General features: G+C 39.6%; 6 protein-coding genes across 6 annotated transcripts; all 6 read left to right on the top strand.

Moving 5' to 3' along the window:
* Positions 1-11: 11 nt before the first annotated feature.
* LSM04_000631 (uncharacterized protein) lies at positions 12-899 on the top strand (the record flags this gene model as incomplete). The annotated part of the gene is made up of 1 exon (XM_067338339.1): positions 12-899. The coding sequence occupies one exon, from the start codon at positions 12-14 to the stop codon at positions 897-899; it is 888 nt and encodes a 295-aa protein (XP_067193652.1).
* Positions 900-1,749: 850 nt separating this feature from the next.
* LSM04_002624 (uncharacterized protein) lies at positions 1,750-5,082 on the top strand (the record flags this gene model as incomplete). Its single annotated transcript, XM_067338341.1, has 1 exon — positions 1,750-5,082. One exon carries the CDS (start codon positions 1,750-1,752, stop codon positions 5,080-5,082), a length of 3,333 nt encoding a protein of 1,110 aa, XP_067193692.1.
* A 480-nt stretch (positions 5,083-5,562) lies between these two features.
* Positions 5,563-10,932, top strand: LSM04_006580 (ABC transporter-like; the record flags this gene model as incomplete). The annotated part of the gene is made up of 1 exon (XM_067338342.1): positions 5,563-10,932. One exon carries the CDS (start codon positions 5,563-5,565, stop codon positions 10,930-10,932), a length of 5,370 nt encoding a protein of 1,789 aa, XP_067193764.1.
* Positions 10,933-13,705: 2,773 nt separating this feature from the next.
* On the top strand, positions 13,706-15,445 carry LSM04_006249 (uncharacterized protein; the record flags this gene model as incomplete). The annotated part of the gene is made up of 1 exon (XM_067338343.1): positions 13,706-15,445. One exon carries the CDS (start codon positions 13,706-13,708, stop codon positions 15,443-15,445), a length of 1,740 nt encoding a protein of 579 aa, XP_067193759.1.
* A 497-nt stretch (positions 15,446-15,942) lies between these two features.
* LSM04_005157 (uncharacterized protein) lies at positions 15,943-16,596 on the top strand (the record flags this gene model as incomplete). Its single annotated transcript, XM_067338344.1, has 1 exon — positions 15,943-16,596. One exon carries the CDS (start codon positions 15,943-15,945, stop codon positions 16,594-16,596), a length of 654 nt encoding a protein of 217 aa, XP_067193741.1.
* A 686-nt stretch (positions 16,597-17,282) lies between these two features.
* LSM04_007715 (uncharacterized protein) lies at positions 17,283-19,505 on the top strand (the record flags this gene model as incomplete). The annotated part of the gene is made up of 1 exon (XM_067338345.1): positions 17,283-19,505. One exon carries the CDS (start codon positions 17,283-17,285, stop codon positions 19,503-19,505), a length of 2,223 nt encoding a protein of 740 aa, XP_067193789.1.
* Between the last annotated feature and the right edge of the window lie 2,697 nt (positions 19,506-22,202).

Raw genomic sequence — 22,202 nt, forward strand, 5'->3', positions numbered from 1 at the left:
AATAGTTTCTCATGCGGTCGGAACAACGTCGACAAAATTCTGCCGTTGAATTAAATCGACCCACAGGTCTGACGCAAGTAAAGTCATTTGGGGGTTTTCAAAATAGACGCCGGAGCAGTGTCGCCTCTTTGCCCAATCGATCACGTACAGTCATGCACGATTGCCAAAGTGGACATCAGGAGGAACACGGACGGGGAAGCAGCAGAGGAACTGCGTACAGTGACGCCGTGCAGGCAGAACCACGACGTCGATCATCCATTGGATCGCCAGGATTATTACAGTCGGATGAAATTCGCGCTATTGGGGCAGTGGAGTTGGGTATGTTAATTCCAGGATCTGTAACACTGATGAAATTACATTTACCTCTTCCGCAAGAGAATTATCCATTTAATTTACATGAACGACCGGGGCCATTTATTCCAGGGGACGCCGTTTCCCTGCAGATGGGACAAAATTCTGTAAAAATTATGTATGCCCGCACGGAAGATATGCTCGCCGTGTATGCAGCTGCTGGAATAAAGCAGAAATCTAAACTGTTGATAAGGGACGATGCTAGGATTGGAGATGTAAAGTATCATCATGTGCAGCGAATTACGTGTGGCTATTTTACAGCAGATCCAAGATTTCTTGTGGTACGGCTCACTGGAAATGCTGGACTCGTGGCTCATATCTGTTTCAGTGATAAGGCTCTTTGTACGGCATTTATAAAGATTCTTATGTCACGCTCTCCGGCGCATGTCGAATTACTTGATGATGGTATTTTTTCCAATTGTCCAAGAGAATCTGTCAGTGCTTCACCACGACGCAGCTCAATATTATCTTCACATCGTCCTTCTTTAAGCCAAAATAGAAATATTGAACACGCAACAGCATTTGCAGGCACAGAAACCGAAGACTAAAACCCTCCCTTCTATCTCTCTCTGTTTCTCGTTTTCATTTTGGTTTTGTGTTTTTTTTTTTTGTTGTTGTTGTTTATGTTTTATTGCGTTTATCTTTCTTTTTTTTTTGTTGTGGGTCCCACTCCTATTGATTGGTCGGCTGTACGGGGAGGGATTTTAAGTAGAGGTAAAATTTTTTCGTTTTTTTTTTTTTATTTGTACCAATGTGTCTGATTATCTTAGTATGTGTGAATTCTTCATAGTCATTGCTGGCTTCACTGAGAGCTAAATATTGGCCTTATTTTGAATCTCCTTTTCAACTTTTCTCCTCTTTCCCTTTCCTCTTTTTTTTCTTTTTTCCCTTCGTTTCCCAGTTTCCTCCCTTGATATCTTCACGTTGCTTTTCATTCTTGATTTTTTTTTTCTGGCATTGTTTGAAGGGACTAGCTTCATGTCTTTTCTGTTATTTTTTTTTCGGTTTGTTTACAAAACTTCAGCAAAAATAGCGTAAGTAGGCTGGCGCTACTGTATTTGATCGAGTATTACTTAAAATTTTTCTCATCGTTTTATTTCCTTCTTTTTCATTTGTTATCGGTATGTCACTCTCTCCTATATTACGTGAGAGAAAGAGAAAGAGTGTGTGTGTGCTCGCATTTATGTATGTGTCTGTATACTTGCCCAAGATTTATCTCTTTTTCTTTCTTTCTCCTTCTTGCTCTCTCTCTCTCTGTCTGTCTGTCGATTCCTCTCTACTCCTTCACTTCAATAAAGGCACACACTTATATATATATATATATATATATATATATTCTTATACGCTTATTTATATATAGAAGTGCCGTTTCTCTTACTTAATGATAATAATAATAATATGAACCGGGCGGCGGGTTGTGTCTATCGCCCCGATGCCTCTCTGCAGGAGTACTACGAGGCCTGCAATGGCGGCAGTAGTGGCAGTAGTGCACACGACAGCGACACCGCAAGTGATCAGGACTCCACAAACTACTGGCGCGCCGCCTGCAGATCTCCACTGCGTGGAAAGGCAAGACTGAAACTTCATCAACGCCACTCCGCACAATACGTGCGGCAGGAGCGAAGAAATGCCATGCGACGGGGACGTGATGCGGAGAGCACGGCGGCATTTTTAGCGAAACCATTACATGTAATTCCCACCGTCGCCGCTGCTGCTGTTGTTAGACGAGGTGATAATAATAATAATAATAATAATAATAATAATAATAATAATGGGGAGAATAGTAGACGTGAGTTGAAGGCGAATAATGGAAGTGATGCTACTATAGATCATATTATATTTGATGCTCTCTGTGCTTTACGCCAGTCCCCTAATGAGTGTTTTGAAACCTCCATTATCGAAGAGAAGAGCAGACCTCCGGAGTGGTCACGCCGTAAAGTTGTCATAACACAAAAATCATGGGAAAATGATGTGCCTTTTAATGTTCGTACACTTGTAGAACGAATTCTCACTGCTGCAAACCTTGTGGCTCAGGCCTATTGGCAACTGCACAAACTTGCAGCATCTCTCTCTAGAGATGATATTGGAATTTCAGAAGATACCTTTAGTAATTATGGAGAGACCTGCACAGGCGATGATGGACTGATGTTAGCAGCATCTCTTGTTCTTTCTCGTTTTGGTGCTATTGTGCGTTTATTCCTACATAGTATTACAAGTTGGGCTCTACAGCTTCAGGAAGAATTAGCCTCTAAAGGTTCTACAAATATTATACAAAATGATATGTTGCAAACGGTAGACAAGGTTCTGCTACCCATAAGGCGCTGTATTCTTTTAATGGAGGACGCCTGTAATATTACGGATGAGCCACATCCCAGAAAGAATTCAAGTAGTGGAAAAAGTAATGTAGACACGGTTACTCGGGCTACAGGACTTATAGATTACCTCATTGTACGAATGAGTATTATGCAGGATAGTAATACCATGGATCTTTACCGTTTCTATATGGTTTTACTAATTTATTGTAGTTGGCCCTATGTATTATTAGTGACCTCCGCTATTTTTGGATTTGTAACGCATATTGATGCGAATACATGGTGTTCAAAAATTCCTCGTATTTTTCGTCTCTCTTTTTCTCATATACGGGTTAGTGAAGGCAGTCATTGGGATCGAAAAGAATTAACTCTTCCTACTGACATCCTTTCGCTTGTTTTATTATGTGTTGGATACGAAGGTGTGGAATTGCATGAACACAGTAAGGAAAGTAAACGACAACGGTGTGAAAATCGTTCTAGAAGTCGAGCAGCATTTGCATCTATGCTTTCTTCGCGAAGTTTTATTCTTCGTAGTTTTGTAGCCTTTGCACGACAAAAAACACTTGTGGGTTGGTGTCGCAAACGATCAGGGAATCAACAAAGTGGTATTATTGAAAAGTCTAATAAAGAAGAATTATGGCGTACAACGTTAAATGAATGGCAATCATGGCATTTTTTACAAGAACAAGAAGAAAAAAACGAAAAAGAAGGATTACCAAATCGATTTACAAACGTTGTCTTACCACTTGTACTCTGTAGTAATGCTGAATACGGTATTACTTCCTCACAATCCAAAGGTAACAATTGGGCATTGCAGGTGGATGATAATAAAACACATCATGACATCTTACTTTTAGACAGTAGTGAATTAAAGGAAGTTTCATTTAGGGAGTTATGGCTGCATACTTCTTTGCCTGCCGCAAGATGGGTTACAGTGAGTTTGCTAGTTCCTATAGGACAGGTGGTACAACGCTTACATGAAAGGCGTCTTGTGGAATTACTGTCGACTGCGGTTGCTCGTCAGCGTATGGGTGGATATTACACTGTAGACAATAACGATGTTGATAAAATTATGGGTAATAATAATAGTAGTAATAGCGATAATAGTGATAATAATGAACTGCTAGATATGGAGTTAGAGGCGAGTATGAATGGGGAAGATAACGCTATGAGGTTTTCACTACGAGATGTTCAGCACCGGTTAAGGGGTGAAATGAGTAATAATGATAGTAGTCTACGTCATTTGAGCAAGAATATTGTTGTTACTCCTGAGCGTGTATTAATATCACATAGTGTGACCTTTCGTGAGGCCGTTAAATTAGTTATTGATGTCGCCCTCTGTAGAGATGGTGAACGCATCGTGTATACATTCCTACATCGTCTCTTACTCGAACCTCACTGGTGGTTTAGACGAGATGCTGCCGAATACACATATACTGGAACTGCCTCAACCTTTATATCTAATACCTTTGCAGATGCACTTCGTGGAAACCCGTTGGCTCCATTTGTTCGTCTTGCTGTTAGACCAAAGATAGAGTCACAATCTTCACAAAACACGAATGAAGGACATCCTTTTGAAATGCTACGTACTTTTGCCTCCTTTGAATTGATCTTTACATTTCCATGGGATATTGCACTTATATTACTTCCATCCGATCTATGTGTGGGATGGGGGAATGCAGGGAGTATTCAGGAGAGGTACGCCTCCTACTTCTGGAAGAATCGACGACGTAGATTAGAACAACAACAAGAAAAGAAGGAGAAATATAATTCTACACCAACAGAGGAACTGCAGTTTCGAACACGGAACTATTGGAGTTACTGCTTTGGTTACTTGTGTTCACTGCATTATGCCCAGATATCATTACGAGAACAGCGAAAACGACTGCAGCGAAGAGACGTTGACACTTATCACATTATGACAGCGCTTGGAACGACACAACAGGGGAAAACACACGCTGATCGTATTACTAGAGGACTTGGCAGTGCGTACTTCGAACTTTCCTTCGCCGTGGATTCACTGCTTAGTTTCACACAAAACATTGTAAGCAGCGCCGCACGCGCGATGGAGGAGGAGTTAACGCAAATGGACAGAACAACAAACTCATGTATTACATTGTGCCAACGATTAGACAGTCGTATTCTACGTTTACTCTGTGTGTGTTTCCCAGTACGAATGCACTCAGATGCCATGAAGCCATTACCGGAGTCTGCACCCATTCGTGAATCCATCACGCTGTTGCTTACTATAGCGTTAGACCCGGCGAATCTGCCACTTAAACACATTACGTCTAGAACACAGAATGCTATTGAAGCACTTGTAGCTGTTGTGCGTGCACTTCCCATGACATCTGTACTTCGAGAACATGTTTGGCCGTTACTGGTGTTATTGACATTTAATCGCTTCTACGGGGAGTGATGATTGATAACAGTATCTCTGTGTTTACTGATTCTTTTCTTTTTTCTTTTTATTGTTTGCTTTATTTCTTTGTCTTTTTTTTTTGTTTTTTTTTTCAGTTTTTATTTCTCTTTGGACTATAACTCTTTGTATCTATGTGTGCCCGGATATCCGTATATCCGTACAACCATGCGTGTGTGTGTGTGTTCTCTCTTCATTCTTCATGATTTTTTCTTTTTCTTTCATTGCTTGCTATTTAGTTCAACACACCTAGTATAATATATCTTCAGTCTGAAAGCGACAGAAAGAAAGAGATATTACCGCGAAGAAAGAAAAATTAAGACAAACACAAAATAGCAAAGAACAAAAAAAGGGAAAAAATATACAGACCAAGAAAAAAAAGAATAAAGAAGAAATCAAAAGTAAAGCTAACAAAGAAACAGAGAAAGAAACAAAGAAACAAACAAGGAAATAAAAAAACAAGTCAAATCAAAAGTCTCCATGTCGGGGACATCATTCTTACCAGGGCCTAATGGATATCCCTTATTGTCCGAGGAGTCTGAAAGCTCTCTCGTAAGAAAATCGCATGGAGGCACATTTTGTCAGCAGTTTCGAGCAACATTTAAGCTGAGTTTCGTGCAGCGTCTCCGCTCTCCTGTGAGCAGTATTGTGGAGATCCTTATTCCTATTCTATTTATTGTCGGAACCATCATCTTATCCATAGTGATAAAAGATAAGGAGGTTGACGGGGAATCCTATGTGAGGGATGAAGTTACAGCAATGTTAATTGAGAAACAAAAAACACTATTGTCAAAACTCTGCTATAATGATAACGAAGCTGGTGGTCCTATTGATGGTCTTGTTTCTTGTGCAGCCGGTGGACCGAAGAGTTATTGCTTTGGCAAGGAAGCTGGTGTACCAATAAATGGTGTATGCATTGAGACAACGACAGAACTGTCAACACTTTTCAGAGAGGCAGTTTCACTCTTCAGAGGTTATGAAACTGCTTTAATGCCAGTTCCATCTTTTGATGATATGGTAAAACTACAATGGATTGCAAAGGGTATAGCATCAATCGTGAATCAACATTCTGTTTTGGGGAGTATTCTTTCTTCCGGCTGGTTGTTTGTCGCACCAAAGAATTCATATGCCGAATCCTTGGTGGATAACTTGAATAAAAGTACATCACTCTTCAAATATGTTTTCAATGGTTACTTCAGTGGTACCGATAAAATTGATGAATATATGCGTGATAACGAAGATATTGTAAGGACTTGGGGAGTAATTCACCTTGAAAAGGTTAACGCAAATAGCGATAACCCTTCCTTTGATGTTACTTTACGTTTAAATGCAACCGCTGTACCAGGTACATCTGGGACTGTGAACAGATTTTACTCTGGTGGTCATGATGGCGCGGCTTCCAAGTATATTAAATCTGGTTTTCTTACTTTGCAAAGTGTGGTGTACAACCACCTTATTACGAATGAGTTGAAACTTGAAGCACCGACATTACCAGATGTTGTCCCTATGGGAACTATTGCCTTTACTGAGAGTGTATTTTTATCTGCAGCTCGAGGTATGGTTCCTCTTATGGTTGTGTTGGGATTTTTATATCCTGTATCACAATGTACGAAACGTATTGTACTTGATAAAGAGTTACGTATAAAGGAAGCATTACTTATTATGGGACTTCGACAATCTGTACAATACATCGTCTGGTTTGTATTTGCCTCCATACAATATCTAGTGGTTTCACTCATTATTGCTATTGCGCTTAAGAAAACATATCTGAAGAAATCAGATTTTTTGGTGATTTTTTTCATATTCTTTTTGTTTTCAATGTCAATTGTGGCACTTTCAGGACTTATTGCGGCACTATTTTCTAAAGCACGACTCTCATCAACGTTAGCTCCACTTATATATTTTGTACTCGCCGCTCCGCTTTTTGCCATTGGTAGTGCAAGTAATGCGCTCCTGTCTGCAATGTGTGTATTGTCTCCATCCGCATTTTCAGTGGGACTCTCAATTTTGTTTAACTATGAGTTATCAACTGGTTTCAGCAGTAAATATTTTGCGACGCCTCATGATAAACCAAACATGCTATTCATATTTGTCATGTTGGTAATTGATTTAATTCTTTATTTATTGTTGATGGTCTACTTGGATGCCGTTGTGCCGAATGATTGGGGTACTCCACGGCATCCACTCTTTTGTATTCTTCAACCCATTGCCTACTTCAGTAAACGAAAACAAGAGTGGACAAGTGAAGAGGATGGCAGAAATCCAAATGGTGTATTTGAACCCTTGACGGAAGAAGAGAAGGACAAGACGGCAGTAAATATATGTGGATTAACAAAATCCTTTAAACGTGGTAAGGTAACCTTTTTGGCAGTAGATCACTTACATTTAAGTCTGGTGGAGGATGAAATTTCAGTTTTGCTGGGTCACAATGGTGCAGGAAAATCAACAGCCATGAATATGATGACAGGTATGATTAAACCAGATGGTGGGGATTGTTTTATCTATGGTCATTCTATTCGTGAGGAGTTGAGGGAAGCGAGACAAGAAATTGGCTTCTGTCCACAACATAATATTCTCTGGCCTGATCTCACCTGTCGTGAGCATTTGGAATACTTTTCTGGTATTAAGGGACTGAGTGGCTCAGAGCAGAAGGCAGCTATTGACGATCTGCTTGATGGTGTGGATCTGCAAGAGAAACGTAACGATGCCTCTTCTTCACTATCTGGAGGTCAGAAGCGAAAGTTATCGGTTGCTATTGCATTTGTTGGTAATAGTCATCTTGTTTTCTTGGATGAACCAACAGCGGGAATGGATGTTAGAGCTCGACGTCATACATGGGAATTACTTCGTAGAGTTTCAAGGGGTCGAACAATCCTCTTGAGTACACACTTTATGGATGAAGCCGATCTTCTTGGAGATCGAATTGCTATTATGAGTAAAGGTCGTTTACAATGTGCTGGAAGTGGCGTATTTTTAAAATCCAATCTTGGTGTTGGATATAATATTACAATGTCTATAACAAGCACCGCTGATCGAAACGCTATTATTTCACTTATTCACTCCTATGTTTCCTCTGCTGAGACATTAAGCAGTACTGCAGGAGAAATATCATTTCGTTTACCAATGTCCTTTGTTCATGTCTTTGCCGAGATGCTTGCAAAAATTGAGGACTCCGGATCAGTTTACGGTATACAGGGATACACACTCTCTGCTACTACGCTGGAAGAGATCTTTCTTCGCATCGCCCATGGTGAGGATATGGGAGGGGAAGGACTACCTCCAGCACCGCTAGGCAAAGAAAGTGGTGTTTCAAACCCCATGGAAGAGGAAAAAAGCTTCAGTAGTCTCGAAAACATTAATAACAGAGAAATCACGCATACAGATGATAATTCGATTGTAAATGTCGGGAGTACTGGAAGAGATCATTTCAACCGTAATGATAGTCCGACTCCATGTCCAGCGAAGCTCTGTTCTATTTGGGAGGCCGAGCGCATTTCAGATGAGAAAACACTTATGATGTGTCAATTCCGGTCATCCATGTGGAAGCGTTGTTTGAATTCTCTCCGTGATCGACGTACACAATGTATTCAAATTGTATTCCCAGTCATTATGATTATCTTTGCAATGCTTCTCAATATGATAAATTTTACCTCAAGTCCATCACTGCAGCTTTCCTCAAATATGTACGAGGAACAAGTACAAATTGATCTTGCAAATTGCGCAAATCTTTTCAGTACTTCAGTTCCATTTTCAAGTGAAGCAAAACTCGTGATTCACGATGAAATTACTACGGCCATTGATTTATCAAATTACCTTATTGATAACTATAATGGACATTCTTTACATCGATATACATCCATGGCCTGTGGCGCTTCTCAAGTTGAACCTACAACTATTTTCTTTAACATGTCTGCACCACATGCACCAGGAGTAGGTATGGTAGGGTATTATGGGGCCATGATAAAGAATGCATTACCATCTTCATTAACAAGGTATGCCGAAGATATTTTCAAGACGAATAATTTCCCTCTTGTACGAACTAAAATTCAAGAAGCATTTCGTGATACAATGAAAGCTCTTTTAATGGGATTGTTAGTTCTGATTCCATTCTCTTTTATACCATCAACCTTCGTTTCTTGGGTGGTAAAAGAACGTGAATGCAAAGCTCGTCACCTTCAAAATGTTTCAGGACTACGTCTTTCAATTTACTGGATTTCTAATTATCTCTTTGATTTTTGTTCATACCTTATCATGATTATTTTGGCAATCATTGTATTCCTTATATTTCAACGACATGAATACGTTTCATCAGAGACTTTTGGACCAACCTTCGTTCTTTTCATTTTTTATGGACTCTCATGCATTCCCATGTCGTACGCTATCTCGTTTTTATTCAAAGAACACTCAACTGCACAGAACACGGTGATGCTTGGAAATTTTATTACTGGATTTTTGCTTGTATTATTGGTTTGCATTCTTACCATTATCCCAAGTACTCAAGAGGGAGGATCGGCCCTTAGGTGGGTATGTCGTCTTTTCCCGAGTTACTGCGTTGGTGAAGGTATTGTAAACCTCGCCTCCCTTGCTGGTCAACAAGGATTGGGTAGCAATATCAGTTCACCCTGGGATCTAGAAGTTGTGGGTTACCCCATTATTTACATGGCAGTAGAGGCACCACTCTTCTTTTTAATCACACTCTTCGTGGATCACCCAACAGTACATATGCGGATGGAAATGTTCATGCGCCGCAAACACCAAGCAACTGAAATTGTCACAGAAGAAGATGAGGATGTGGAGATGGAGTGTCGTCGTGTAATGGAGGATCCTAGCAGTGAAGAAGATCTTGTACGTGTTGTGAATCTTTGCAAGGTGTACGGTAACGGCAAAGTGGCGGTACGTCATCTAACTTTTGGTGTAAAGCCTGGTGAGGTGTTTGGCTTCCTTGGTACCAATGGTGCGGGAAAGACTACCACCATTTCTATTCTCTGTCAAGAGATTGGACCCACCTCTGGACATGCGTTTATTTGCGGTAAAGACACTGTAAGTGAATCCCGTGAGGCATTACGTTGCATTGGCTACTGCCCACAGTTTGATGCCCTAATTGATCTTCTCACAGTGCGAGAGCATCTCCAACTCTACGCTGGTATTCGTGGAGTTATTCCATCCCAACGCACAACGGTGGTGGAGGAACTCATGCAGTTGTGTGAACTCACATCTTATGCCAAGACCCGTGCGGTGGCGCTGAGTGGCGGTAATCGCCGTAAGTTGTCGGTTGCGCTTGCGTTAATTGGCGGCCCGCGTGTTGTCTTTTTAGATGAACCCTCCGCTGGAATGGACCCTGTGGCCCGTCGTGGTCTCTGGACGGCTGTGCAGTCCATCACGAATAACTGCGCCGTCGTCCTGACAACTCATCACTTGGAGGAAGTGGAGGCCCTCGCCCACCGTGTGGCCATCATGGTCGACGGCACCCTGCGCTGCATCGGCACTAAGACACACCTGAAGAATAGGTACGGCAGTGGGTTTGAAATGACAATTCGCACACATGAGAATGTCCCACGCGGGGAGGTGGAGGCCTTCATTGAGCGGAGTTTCCCCACCGCGCAGTTGGATGAGGTGCGGGGGCATCGCTACACGTACGCCCTCCCCGCCGGCACGCGGCTGTCGGAGGCGTTTGGGGAACTCGAGCGGCACCGCGAGGATGTGGGCATCGCCGACTACGCCGTTTCGCAGACAAGCATCGAGCAGGTCTTTCTGCGCATCAGTGAAGGGGCAGACGAGTGGGAGGCAGAGCCGCAGGAGGAGCAGGAGGAGCAGGAACAGGGGGAGGATAACCGGCGGAATATGCCCTAAGAATGAAATAAAAAAACAAAAAGGAAATATATATCTTATGGGAGCAGAAGAAGAAGGGAATGGGGATTGAGCTCTGTGGGATATCAGAGAGAAGGCAAAATAGGAAGAAGAAGAAGTGAGTAGTACTGCTACTATGTTTGTTTGTTTGTGCAGTGCTTTATTAAACGATTTTTTTTTTTTTCGCTTGCTTTTCTTGCTTTTTTTTTCTCAGGTTGCGAAAAGAATGATCGAACCTTGCACATGCATATGTGTTCAAGAAAAAAAAGAAAAAGAAAAAAATTTCTTGGCCTCCGTAGTGTAAACGGATTGAGTAGACACATCTAGCATTCAACCAAAATGGAGTACGAAAAACCTACGAAATGATACATAATGGTATATAAAGCAATTTTTTGTTATAATCACTACTTTTTTTCTCATTGTTTTTGTTTTTACATTTTTTTCTAATTTATGTACTGAATGCCAGCTTCTGTGTTTACTCTCTTGTATAGTGATATCCGTAACAAAGTGAGGACCGATAAAAGATAACAAGAAGAGAAAACAATGATTAAATTGGGGATCCCAGACGAAAACGGAAAGGCGAGAAAAAAAGTGAAGTAGGAAATATTTTATATTTTTACCGTTATATATCTTTTCCAGATGTTTTTCTATTTGTGTCGACACTGAGAAAAAAAAAAGGGGGTGGGGGTTTCTACTATACTTTTGTTACAATGTACTTGTTCAAAAGAAAACAAGAAAAAAAAGTGACTTTTCATACAATTCCCCCGAAAGGCAGATAGGAATGGATTGTGTGTGAGTCATCTAAACAACTTGCCCTGTTCGAGAAGATTTATGTGGATGAATCGAGAAAAATGATAATGTGCGGTGTTTTTTCCCCCTACCTGTTGGCAAGATGCGACGGTTCTCTCTGCAATCTCTTAAAAGAAACAAAGAAAGAAAAAAATCACGTGTGGAAGTTATTTGACCCATATATGTGGTAATAAAATAATCATACATTATATATAGAAAAAGGAATACATATATATATTTATTTATTTATTTATTGAGGGTCTGCAAGAAGATGAGATGATCGCATGGGTAAAGGGAAAACCGATATAGCTTTGTTCAATGACGATGCTAATAGTGGCGACTCTATTGAGTTGTCTGCACGCACATTGAGAGAAAGCCCCCTTTTTCCTTTGTTTTTTATAGTATTCTCCATTCATACGGTTGTTTATTTCTTTTTGTTTTTCGCCTCTTCCGGAGGTTCTGTAGTGTCCGGACACTCAAACTGGAGTCTTTTTTTGTATGTAATTTTTGTTTATACTTTTCATATGTGAGTGAAGCAACGCAGTTAATGCTGCTGCCATTGAACTTCTTCTACTCCGTACATTCATTTTGATAACTCCATCGTGGGCGAGAATTGAATCCTCAGTTCACTCGTCCTGTACGTATCAAGAAATATATTTATATTTATATTTATATTTATATACGATGGGTGTTTATTACTTCTTTTAATTATCTAAATTTACCTGCTTTTTTTTTCTTTTTCTCATCTTCAGTGGACCCCATCTGCCATTTGACAGGCATTCTTCTTATTTTTACTGTTTTTGATTTTTATTCCGTATTTTGTTATTGTTATTCTTATTATTATTATTATTATTATTATTATTATTATTATTATTATTATTATTTCTCAATTGACTCTTCATTGGCGTTTAGGTTGATCTCTTTCTGTTGTCTTGTCATTCTTTCTCTTATTATTTCTTTTTTTCTCTGTTTCCATGAGGAGAGGTGCGAGAAGTGAATAGAAGGAGTGATACTGATGTCTTTACTTCATCATTCACTGAGGAGTAGAGAGATAGAGAGAGGAATACAGTCAACAGTGATAAGAATAACTAAATAGAAGAAAAAAAGAGGAACCTGATGTGTTATGCTTCTATTCCTTCATTAGAGAATGCATAAAAATGAAGATTCATGAAATGCAAAAGATAGTCGAGGCTTCGGAGAGAATGTAAGGGAAAAAAGGGGGTTTCTTGTTTTTCTTTTCTTTCTTCTTTCCCCACTCGTGCCGTCCCTATTGTTTTTTTATTCTTGTAGTCTTATCAAATGCATTGGATAGATGGTAGAGAATAAATTTTTTTTGGTGCACACGTTCTTCGATTATGGTTGAAATGTAAAAGAAATGGATAAAATTTAACCAGGAAGGGAAAAGAAGGGAATAATGTGTGGTCCATCAAGGTATGGCCATATATTACTATTATTGTTATTATTATTATTATTATTATTATTATTATTATTATTATTATTGGGGTCTCTCCCTTTAAAACGTAAAGTGGATATGAAACTTTGTTATTTTTCGCAATTGAGCCAAAAGAAAGGTGAAGAAATGCATGAATAGTTACACTCTAGTCAATTCATCTTTTTTTCCTTTTTTTGTGGTGTTGCGACTAGTATAATTGTTATTTTTATGATTGTTATGATTGTTTTTTATTGTTATTGTTATTTACTTTATATTGTCTTACATTCATAATCTAGTCCTTTCCTTTTTTATTTATTTCTAAAGGGGAGTTTGTTGGATGTGGTATTAGTTATCCAAACAAACGGAGTCCGTCGCTGTGGGGGAGAAAATAATAAAGTACAGCTACACACACAGAAAAAAATAAGGTGTGGTACTGAAAGGAATATATATATATATATATATATATATATATATGTACTTGGATATTGATATCCTTGATATCCGGTGTGAGTGCTTGGTGGAGAGTGTCTGTATCTGTTTGTCTGTGTGTATTTAATGTACGCCGCTATATTTGGCTGTAAAGCCGCTAAGGATCCCAAACACAACAACAACAATAGTGATAGTAACAAAAACAACAACGGTATTAATAGTTATAGTAATGATATGAATGATAATGTGATTCTATTACGCCATGATATCTCAGAGTTTACACCTGCAGAGATTGACGCCTTAAGTCGCCTAGATCTCCCAGACGAACTCGAATCCCCACCACAAATCCCCGATCATCTCAATAAGGATATGAATAACAAGTATAACAAACGACATAAAAGTACCACAATGTCCACACGACTCCATAGTGGATCCATGTGTACGTTACAACAACTTTTACCACGCGAGGGACGTGTGGGCGGCACTGACAGCATTGCCGATGCCGTACTGAGTACCACACAACTACACGTGGATGGACGTGAACTGCGAAACACAACAGCCGTGGAGTGTTTTCTCAATCTCACCCATTTATACATGCAGCATAATCACATTACTGATCTTGACGGGATTACACTACTGCAGCATCTCTCCGTACTCGTTGTGCATCACAATAAGGTGCAGACACTACGGCCACTTGCTGAGATGCCCGCACTGACGTTTGTGGATGCCCGTTATAATGATATTGCTATCATTGATCCACTGCAGGATCTCCCAACAGACACACTGCGATATCTCGCACTTCTCGGGAATCCTTGTGTTCCTCCTGCTGCTACTATTACTACTACTGCTAATGCTGTTGGTGATGTGGATAATGATAATGATAGTGCTGGGGCACATACAAATACGAATACGACTGCTTTTGTTACTGCTGTAGATAGTACTACCAATACTACTAGTGATAATGTTAATACTGATACTAATGCTAATAATACTATTACTCATGTTGAGAAGCGAGAGGCGTACAGACGTCGTATCATGGAGTGTTGCCCGTTATTAGAAGTACTGGACGATGAGCCGTGTCAATCTTCATCATCTTCTTCTATCAGTGATGATAGTGATAATGATGATAATAATGAAAATGAAAAAGAGGAAGAAACGGGATTGTCAACTCCCCGACGGAACCGTGAAAAGAACCCTAATCATACGAATAGTCCCAATCCCAATAGTATTATCCGTTCTCGTCTAATGCGATCTGTGGAGTTCGGTAAGAAGAAACAAGGCACATCCCTCTCCACATCGCTGCCACCCGCCCTCGCCCAATTAAGAGATGAACACGGCGCTCTTACAGAAAGATTATGTCAACAGTTCCAACATCGATCGAGTAGTATTCGCCGCATTGCCGAACACCACGCCCGTGATCACCCAAACACAGAAGAAACAGGATGGAATAGGGAAGATGTACAGTCAGGAGGGAGTCATCATTATAGCGAAACCCATAACAGAAGAGATAGAAGTAGAGGTGATAGTAATAATTATGATGATGATAATAATTATGATGAGACGATACTCCCGGCATCGCTGCAGCAGGAGCGGGAAACAAAGTCTCGTCTCTATGAAGATATTCACTTTGCACTACACACCGATCAGGCACGACTGCAGCAACTCGTGGGAAGTGCGTGGGAAGATGTGGAGAATGTCATGCGCACACGACACGCACTTGTCTCCCACAGGCGTGCACGCATGCAGGCACGACAATACGAACCGTCAGACTCCTACAAAGAGAGTCTCGCACTACTGCAGAGGGAAAGTTATACAGAGGATCTGGATAAATACCGCACTGCTGATCTGAGGGAGGAGGGAAAATAAAAAAAACTATGTAATATCTATCTATCTATATCTAGAGGGAGAGAGAGAGTTTGGAACAAGTTTTTTTCTATTTCTGGATTTATTGAGTGAGAAGAAAAATTTATGTGTTATTGACTGTTATTCGATTAACTATTTCTGTTTTTTATTTTTTATTTCTGTTAATGTACTTCTTATTTGGATTTTTCTCTTTTTTCTTTGTGGTTGTTTACTTCTATAGCAGGAGCTAAAAAGAAAAAAACAGAAATAATAATAATAATAATAATAATAATAATACTAAAAGACTCATTTAAACAGTCTTCTTTTTTTTTTAGTTTTTCTTTTTCTTCACCTGTTTCTTCAATTAGTGTACCGAAAGACCAAAAAAAAAAAACAGGAAAAAGGTGCACACATTTCATATTTTTCGTGTACACTATAACCATTAAGTTCTTTTATTATTCTTTATTATTATTATTATTATTTATAGTATTATTATTATTTATAGTGTTATTGAGATGAGAATGGATGGCGGCACACCTGGTGTTGATATGGAGGATGTGTGTAAAGGCATTCCCCGCTGGTGTCTAGATAAGATCACGCTATTGAGCCGAGAAGAGGTTGCGGCTATTGCGAATATGGACGAAGACAACAGAGAGAATGATAAGAAGAAGAACGAAATAACAACAACGACAGAAGATCAAGATGATATTAAATCACGAATAGCTGAACTTCCAATGTTTTTGCAGACGGAGGCACTTGTATTGCGCCGCTATGAACATCAGTTTCGTCAATGCATGAAAGAACTTGTGGAGTTGTCGGAGTGTATCGTAATGGCCTGCGATGGCACACTGCGGCAACACACACCCATTGCCAATATAAACACTAATAATAATAATAATAATAATAATAATAATAATAATACAAGCATAGCCTCACTGCAGAGTATAGTGGAGAATGATGCACTGCAGCGGATGTTGCGACGGGCGGAGGAATTGGAGAGATGTGTGCGGGCGGCGGCGGTGGAACGTCTGCGGAGTGCGCAGCGGATGTTATTAGCGGCCACAATTGCTAAACATAAGAATAGAGCAAAGCGGCGATCTAACGTGAAGATGAATAGTGGTGGTGCTGTTGGTAATGTGGATAGTGGTGTAAAGAAGAGAAAATGTACAAAATGAGAAAAAAAAAATAAGAAAATAAAAGAATATATATATATATATATATATATATATAGAAATAGATGTTGCGGGTATTAACTGCTCTTGAAGATATATGCATATATCTATATTACATGGATTCATTTGTGATGGTTTTCTCTCTTTTTTTTCCTTCTCTCTTTTTCTTTTTTTTACACAACTTCTAGCACAAAATTTGTAGGATTGTATTTCTTTTTTTTTTTTACTTTCTATATTAGTTTTTTTCTATCCCATTTTAGCGTGCCGCCTGTTCTTCTTTTCATCCTTCCTTTCTCCAAAAGAACATAACAGAGAGGAAAGAAGAATTTTTAAAAAGAAGAGAGATCAGGCGGATCCCACGCTGCACTTAGTATAACGAGTTTAAGAAGACTGGAAGCGAAACAGATTATATTTGTACTTCTATTATATATATATATATATATATATATATATATATATATATATATATATATATATACTTAGAGAGAGAGAAAGTGTGTGTTGGTGTGAAAGAGAAAGAGACAAGGAACGTAAAAAAGGAAAAAAAAGGGTATAAAAAGAAATACCACTCCCACTATTACCATCATAACAAAACAAGTAAGAAAAACGAAAAGAGGAACTGGAACTGAAGAGTAGAAAAAAAAAAGAAATAGAAAAAACATTAAATTAATACTCTGGGATTTTCTCCAATGACGTCTGCACTGCAGTTCAACACGTACGCCGATGTCGCACTTCCGGTGAATGTCATCACAAAAGTACGACAATCGCCATGCCGAACATCACAAGAAGTACTGCATACTCCATCTACATATGATCTATCCCAACAATCCCTGCGTCTTGGGACTGGGATAGAGGAAGATAATAATAATAATAATAATAATAATAATAATAATAATATGCGGGAACGTCCACTGAGTTCGCATAACAACTCCACACGAGCAACGCCGGAAGCCCCACACGCCCCAACGCCCGTCTCGGGGTGTAAAACATGGACAAACACACCGTACAGCGGCGGGACACTCATCGCAGCAACGGCGGATGCAGATAATACAAACACAACAGAGAATAGTGTTGGGGCACAGGAATCAACAGGGCACTTTGCAGATCACGGTTTTTCTCGACTTGGAACTCAAGCAATGGCACCTCAGAAACATCGTCATTTTCATCATCAACAACACTATCATCATCAACAGCTGCAGCAGTCACAACAACAACAACAACCAATTGACATGACAGGGCAATCAATGCCGCATCATATGTCATACGTGGCAGAAAATGAATCACAGGGGTATGGGAAAAACCCGAGAGCAGCGCATCAGCAAAAATATCCTTTGTTTAATCCCGACCATCAGAATAATAATGTGTATAAGAGTTGGGGAAATTACCCTGGGGGGGCGGAACGCGATGGGTATAATAATTTTTATTCGGGTCAGGGATGCTATCCAATGTCGACACAACAAGGAAACCAACCTAATTATTCCACACCTCATCAGAATATGCCATTACAACATCAACGACCACACGAACAACAACAACAACCTCCATTTCCGTATTATACGCCTCAACAAGAGACTCAGAACTGGTCTGCGGAGTATGATTCACGATACGGTTACGGTGATTCTAAGAACTATGGACAGTTTCAGAGAAATCAGCGTTATTATGGTGGTAAGAGTGGTGGTAGCCCACCACTGATGGAATCATACCACAGCAATAATAACAATAACAACAACGGTGTGCCCTTCTCGCCTGCACCACTTCCATTACCACAACCACAACAACAACCACAGTGGTCTGGAGGACAGGCACAGCCATACTCTATAGCAACAACACCGGGAAGAGGCGGAGGCGTGCCTCAAACAAAGTACCCATCCCCGCACCCACACTCCAGTCAACACTCGACACCACACTCCGCACCATCTCCGTATCCTCCTGGCAGTGAAAGTGGTTTCTCAGGATACTCACCAACTGCGCAGACACCCATAACACGAATAGGACCCAATACACCATCCGCACCGTACGGTGTGGGATTCTCAAACCACAGACGTCCACACTCTCGACACGGGGATGATTCACCGGGACCAAACTCGGTACCACCAGCTTACAGCTATTATAATAACAACAATAGTACAGTTGTTGCTGGTGGTGGTGGACCACAGAATCAATATCCACAGCCTGTGGTGCCAGCGCATCATACTATAGAATACGCAGTCAAACAGGGATATGATCAATACCAAGGAAATAGTCAGTGGAATCACGGTTACGGTATGCAGCCTAATGGATCAAATTACCCTCCCCAACACAATGTATTTTCACCCTACGAATTACCATTATCCGCTACTGCTGAGGGAGGCAGCAGACCACATGCGACAGGAATGATGAATAATGTGCCAAGTTATGCACCACAACCACTCCCGCCTAGTTACGCGGCCACACAATCCCCAACCTCTGACGACTACACCGGTGGCAGAGGACCACTGTTTCACACAGGCAACCGATTCTCCAATGCTCCTGCGGTGGTGGGGGCCGCACAGCACAATCAGCAATACCAGCGAAAGTATCAGCAGTCCAATCCATACGGACGCGGGGATGGTGGTGCGGATAATAACTGGAACAATGCACCTCAAGCAGTGGCCACACAACATGGCCGTTGGCATAGTGGATTTGTTAGAGGCGCACAACGGCACCAACAACACTATAACCATCAACAACAGCGACAACAACAACAACAGCAGCAGCAGCAGCAGCGTCAAATTCGGGCACAGGAGAGTCTGCCTCGATCAACGCCACCTGTAGAAGAAAATAGCGACATTGTTGCACCCGATCAAAGCCCTAGTGACACCAATGATGTGCCAAATGAAACAATTAGTGAAAATAAGCGTGATATAGAGGATTTGGGTAGTGAAGGACAATGACAAGAATGTTTTTGGAGGTGAGTGAAAGAGGAGGAGTGGGAGGTACGGGCGAAACTTTTTTTCTTTTCTTAAGGCATAAGAAACCTTTGACTCTGTGGATGTAGTGTGGATTTGGTAGTCGTGAAAATGAATGGGTGATGGAATTCTTTAATGTTTCTAGGCTCTCTGGAAAAGAGGAAAAAAAATTCCCAAAACGATCCAGTGTGTGTAAATTTTTTGTTTGCATTCCCTTTATTATCATGTCCTTACCAAGAAGGGGGTGGCAATGACAAAAGAAAAAGGAAAATAACCTGCACACACACACTGAGAGAATAGAATTGCATTTGAAAAAGACGTCTGATGCTGAAGAATTTCAATGCGAATCATGAGATGACATTAGGAAGAGTGAATGAACCCATGCGATTGAAGGAGGGATAACTGATGAAGAAAAAGCGAAAATGAAGTTTACGGAATTCTCTCGTCTCTTCCTCATTCTCGGGTATCTGTTTCCCGTGTCTCTTAATGTTTGTATTTTTCTTCTTTTTTAATGAATTCGCGCGACAACTATAGCACGAATGTTTTTTTCTATTGACACTTGGTAGTCCTCTCCCTTTTACTGTTCTATTTCCTTTATCCTCATCTTCACTGTATGGTCTAAGCCAAATAGAGAAGTGAAGAACGGCCAGCGGAAATAAGGAGAACGAAGGGGAGGAAATAAAACAACGAATATAACCCAAGACGATAATGAAATGAGGAATAATACGTGGACGAGGAGAATGTGTGAAATATTCAACTTATTAATGGAGCGAGTCACAGCTCAAAGAAATGTAAAGAAAACAAAAAAAACGAAATGTGTAGATGAAAGAAACGAACGAAAGAAAGAACTTGGAAAAAAAAAATGAAAATAAAATCGAAAAAAGGTGTTATCATCGTTGTCATTATTATTATTATTATTATTATTATCTTTTTTACGCAACTACTTGCTGAAATCATCAGACAGAATTGAGACTGTTGGATGGAATGTGTAGTGGGGGGGGGGTGAGAAAAAGAGAATAAAGTCAAATAAACCGAAGTAAGTAGCATTGAACTAATGAACATAGCAGACAAACAGTAAACTAAGAAATGACGAAGATTCCAACTAATTGGGTTAAAAGATCATCAAGCAATCACACACATCAGCTGTAGAAAAACAATACAAAAACACCAATGCCAACAAAATGCAATATCAGGAAGAAAACAATGTCATTTGATATTTATTAGCAGAAACACACATACACAAGTACACACACGGCGATGCATAATTTCCATCTTCCTCCAATTGCTCTGTATTACAACAGGCCACACTTTACACACTCTCTCTCTCTTGAAGAGAAGAGGAGGAAAAAAAAGGCAAAGAGGTAGAAATGGAGATCGACTTGCAGCTCTGTACTGAGGAAAACGGTAAGGAAGAAGAAAAGTAAAGAGGGAGATATTCACTCTCATTATTGGTGGTAGTAGCAATAGCAATAGCAGTAGTAATATTAGTAGTAGCAAAGCGAAAAAAGAGGCGTTTTTTTTTTTTTTGTTTGTTTGTTTGTTTGTTTCTTTTTCGTTTTTTTTTTTTTTTTATGCCTTTCATTCGGTAAATCTTCTATCTATTCCTCCTTCCTTCACGGAAGGTACGCATATCCTGTTACGTCTTTATTTTTAACAGAAACACACCTACACATCCTTTTATTTTACTTATATCTCTGTATTTAGTTATGTGTATAATTATATATCGGATTCCCTCCTTTGTGTCGCTGTGTGTTTGGCGGATTGTATGTAGGGATCCACACCTTCACTCCCTGTAGGATTGCATATAAGAAGGAGAAAATACGATAATAGTTGGATCAGTAAGAAAAGGATTTCATTGATTTTTTTTTTTCTTTTTATGACTAACGCTACTATTGCTTACTACCATTACTAGTATTATGATTTTTATTGCTATTATTGTCACCATTATGGCAATTATTATTATATATCTCTTTATTTATTTCTTACTTTTTTTACTGGCTCTCTTTTCTGTGTCCCTTTTCTCTTCTTGGATTATATATATATATATATATATATATATATTATATATATATATTATGTATTTATACGTCTATATATATACATATATATATTCTTTTTTAATTGCTTTGATCTTCTTTGGACCCACGCATTGGTGCAAGGGCCACACAAAAAGGCATGCATTTCTCTGTAATGTATGTAACTCTCAGTCTCATTTATCTTATTTTTCTAAACTCTGCCTCCCGTCAATACGGCGTAGTATTGGCAATAAGAATAAGAGGAAATATATATCTATATGTACAGAGGAAAAAAAAAATAAAGAAGAAAAGCAATGAGTTTTGGGGAGAAGGGGTCACCATTAGCCGCACTTTATTGATCAAACCCCCATAAAATGGAAATGGATCTTAAATAAGAAAAGAGAAGAAATGATGAAAATTATGAGAGGATTCGCTTTGTTTTTATTTTTTCTTGTTCTTATTGGAAAAAAGGGGGAAAAGAAAAACAAGATGAGAAAAGAGATAAAGTAGATAAGAAAGAAAGAAAAAGAAAAGGGATGAGACCTTAAAGAGGAACCCCATGTTTCACTACTGTTTCTCCTTCAAATTCGTATTGTTTTGTTCTACTGCGTGTTTTTTTTTTTCTTTATTTGCTTCTTTGTTTGCGTCTATCAAACCAAACACGAGA

Source organism: Trypanosoma melophagium (assembly GCF_022059095.1).
Source record: "Trypanosoma melophagium isolate St. Kilda chromosome Unknown ctg15segment0, whole genome shotgun sequence".
NCBI classification, from domain to species: domain Eukaryota; phylum Euglenozoa; class Kinetoplastea; order Trypanosomatida; family Trypanosomatidae; genus Trypanosoma; species Trypanosoma melophagium.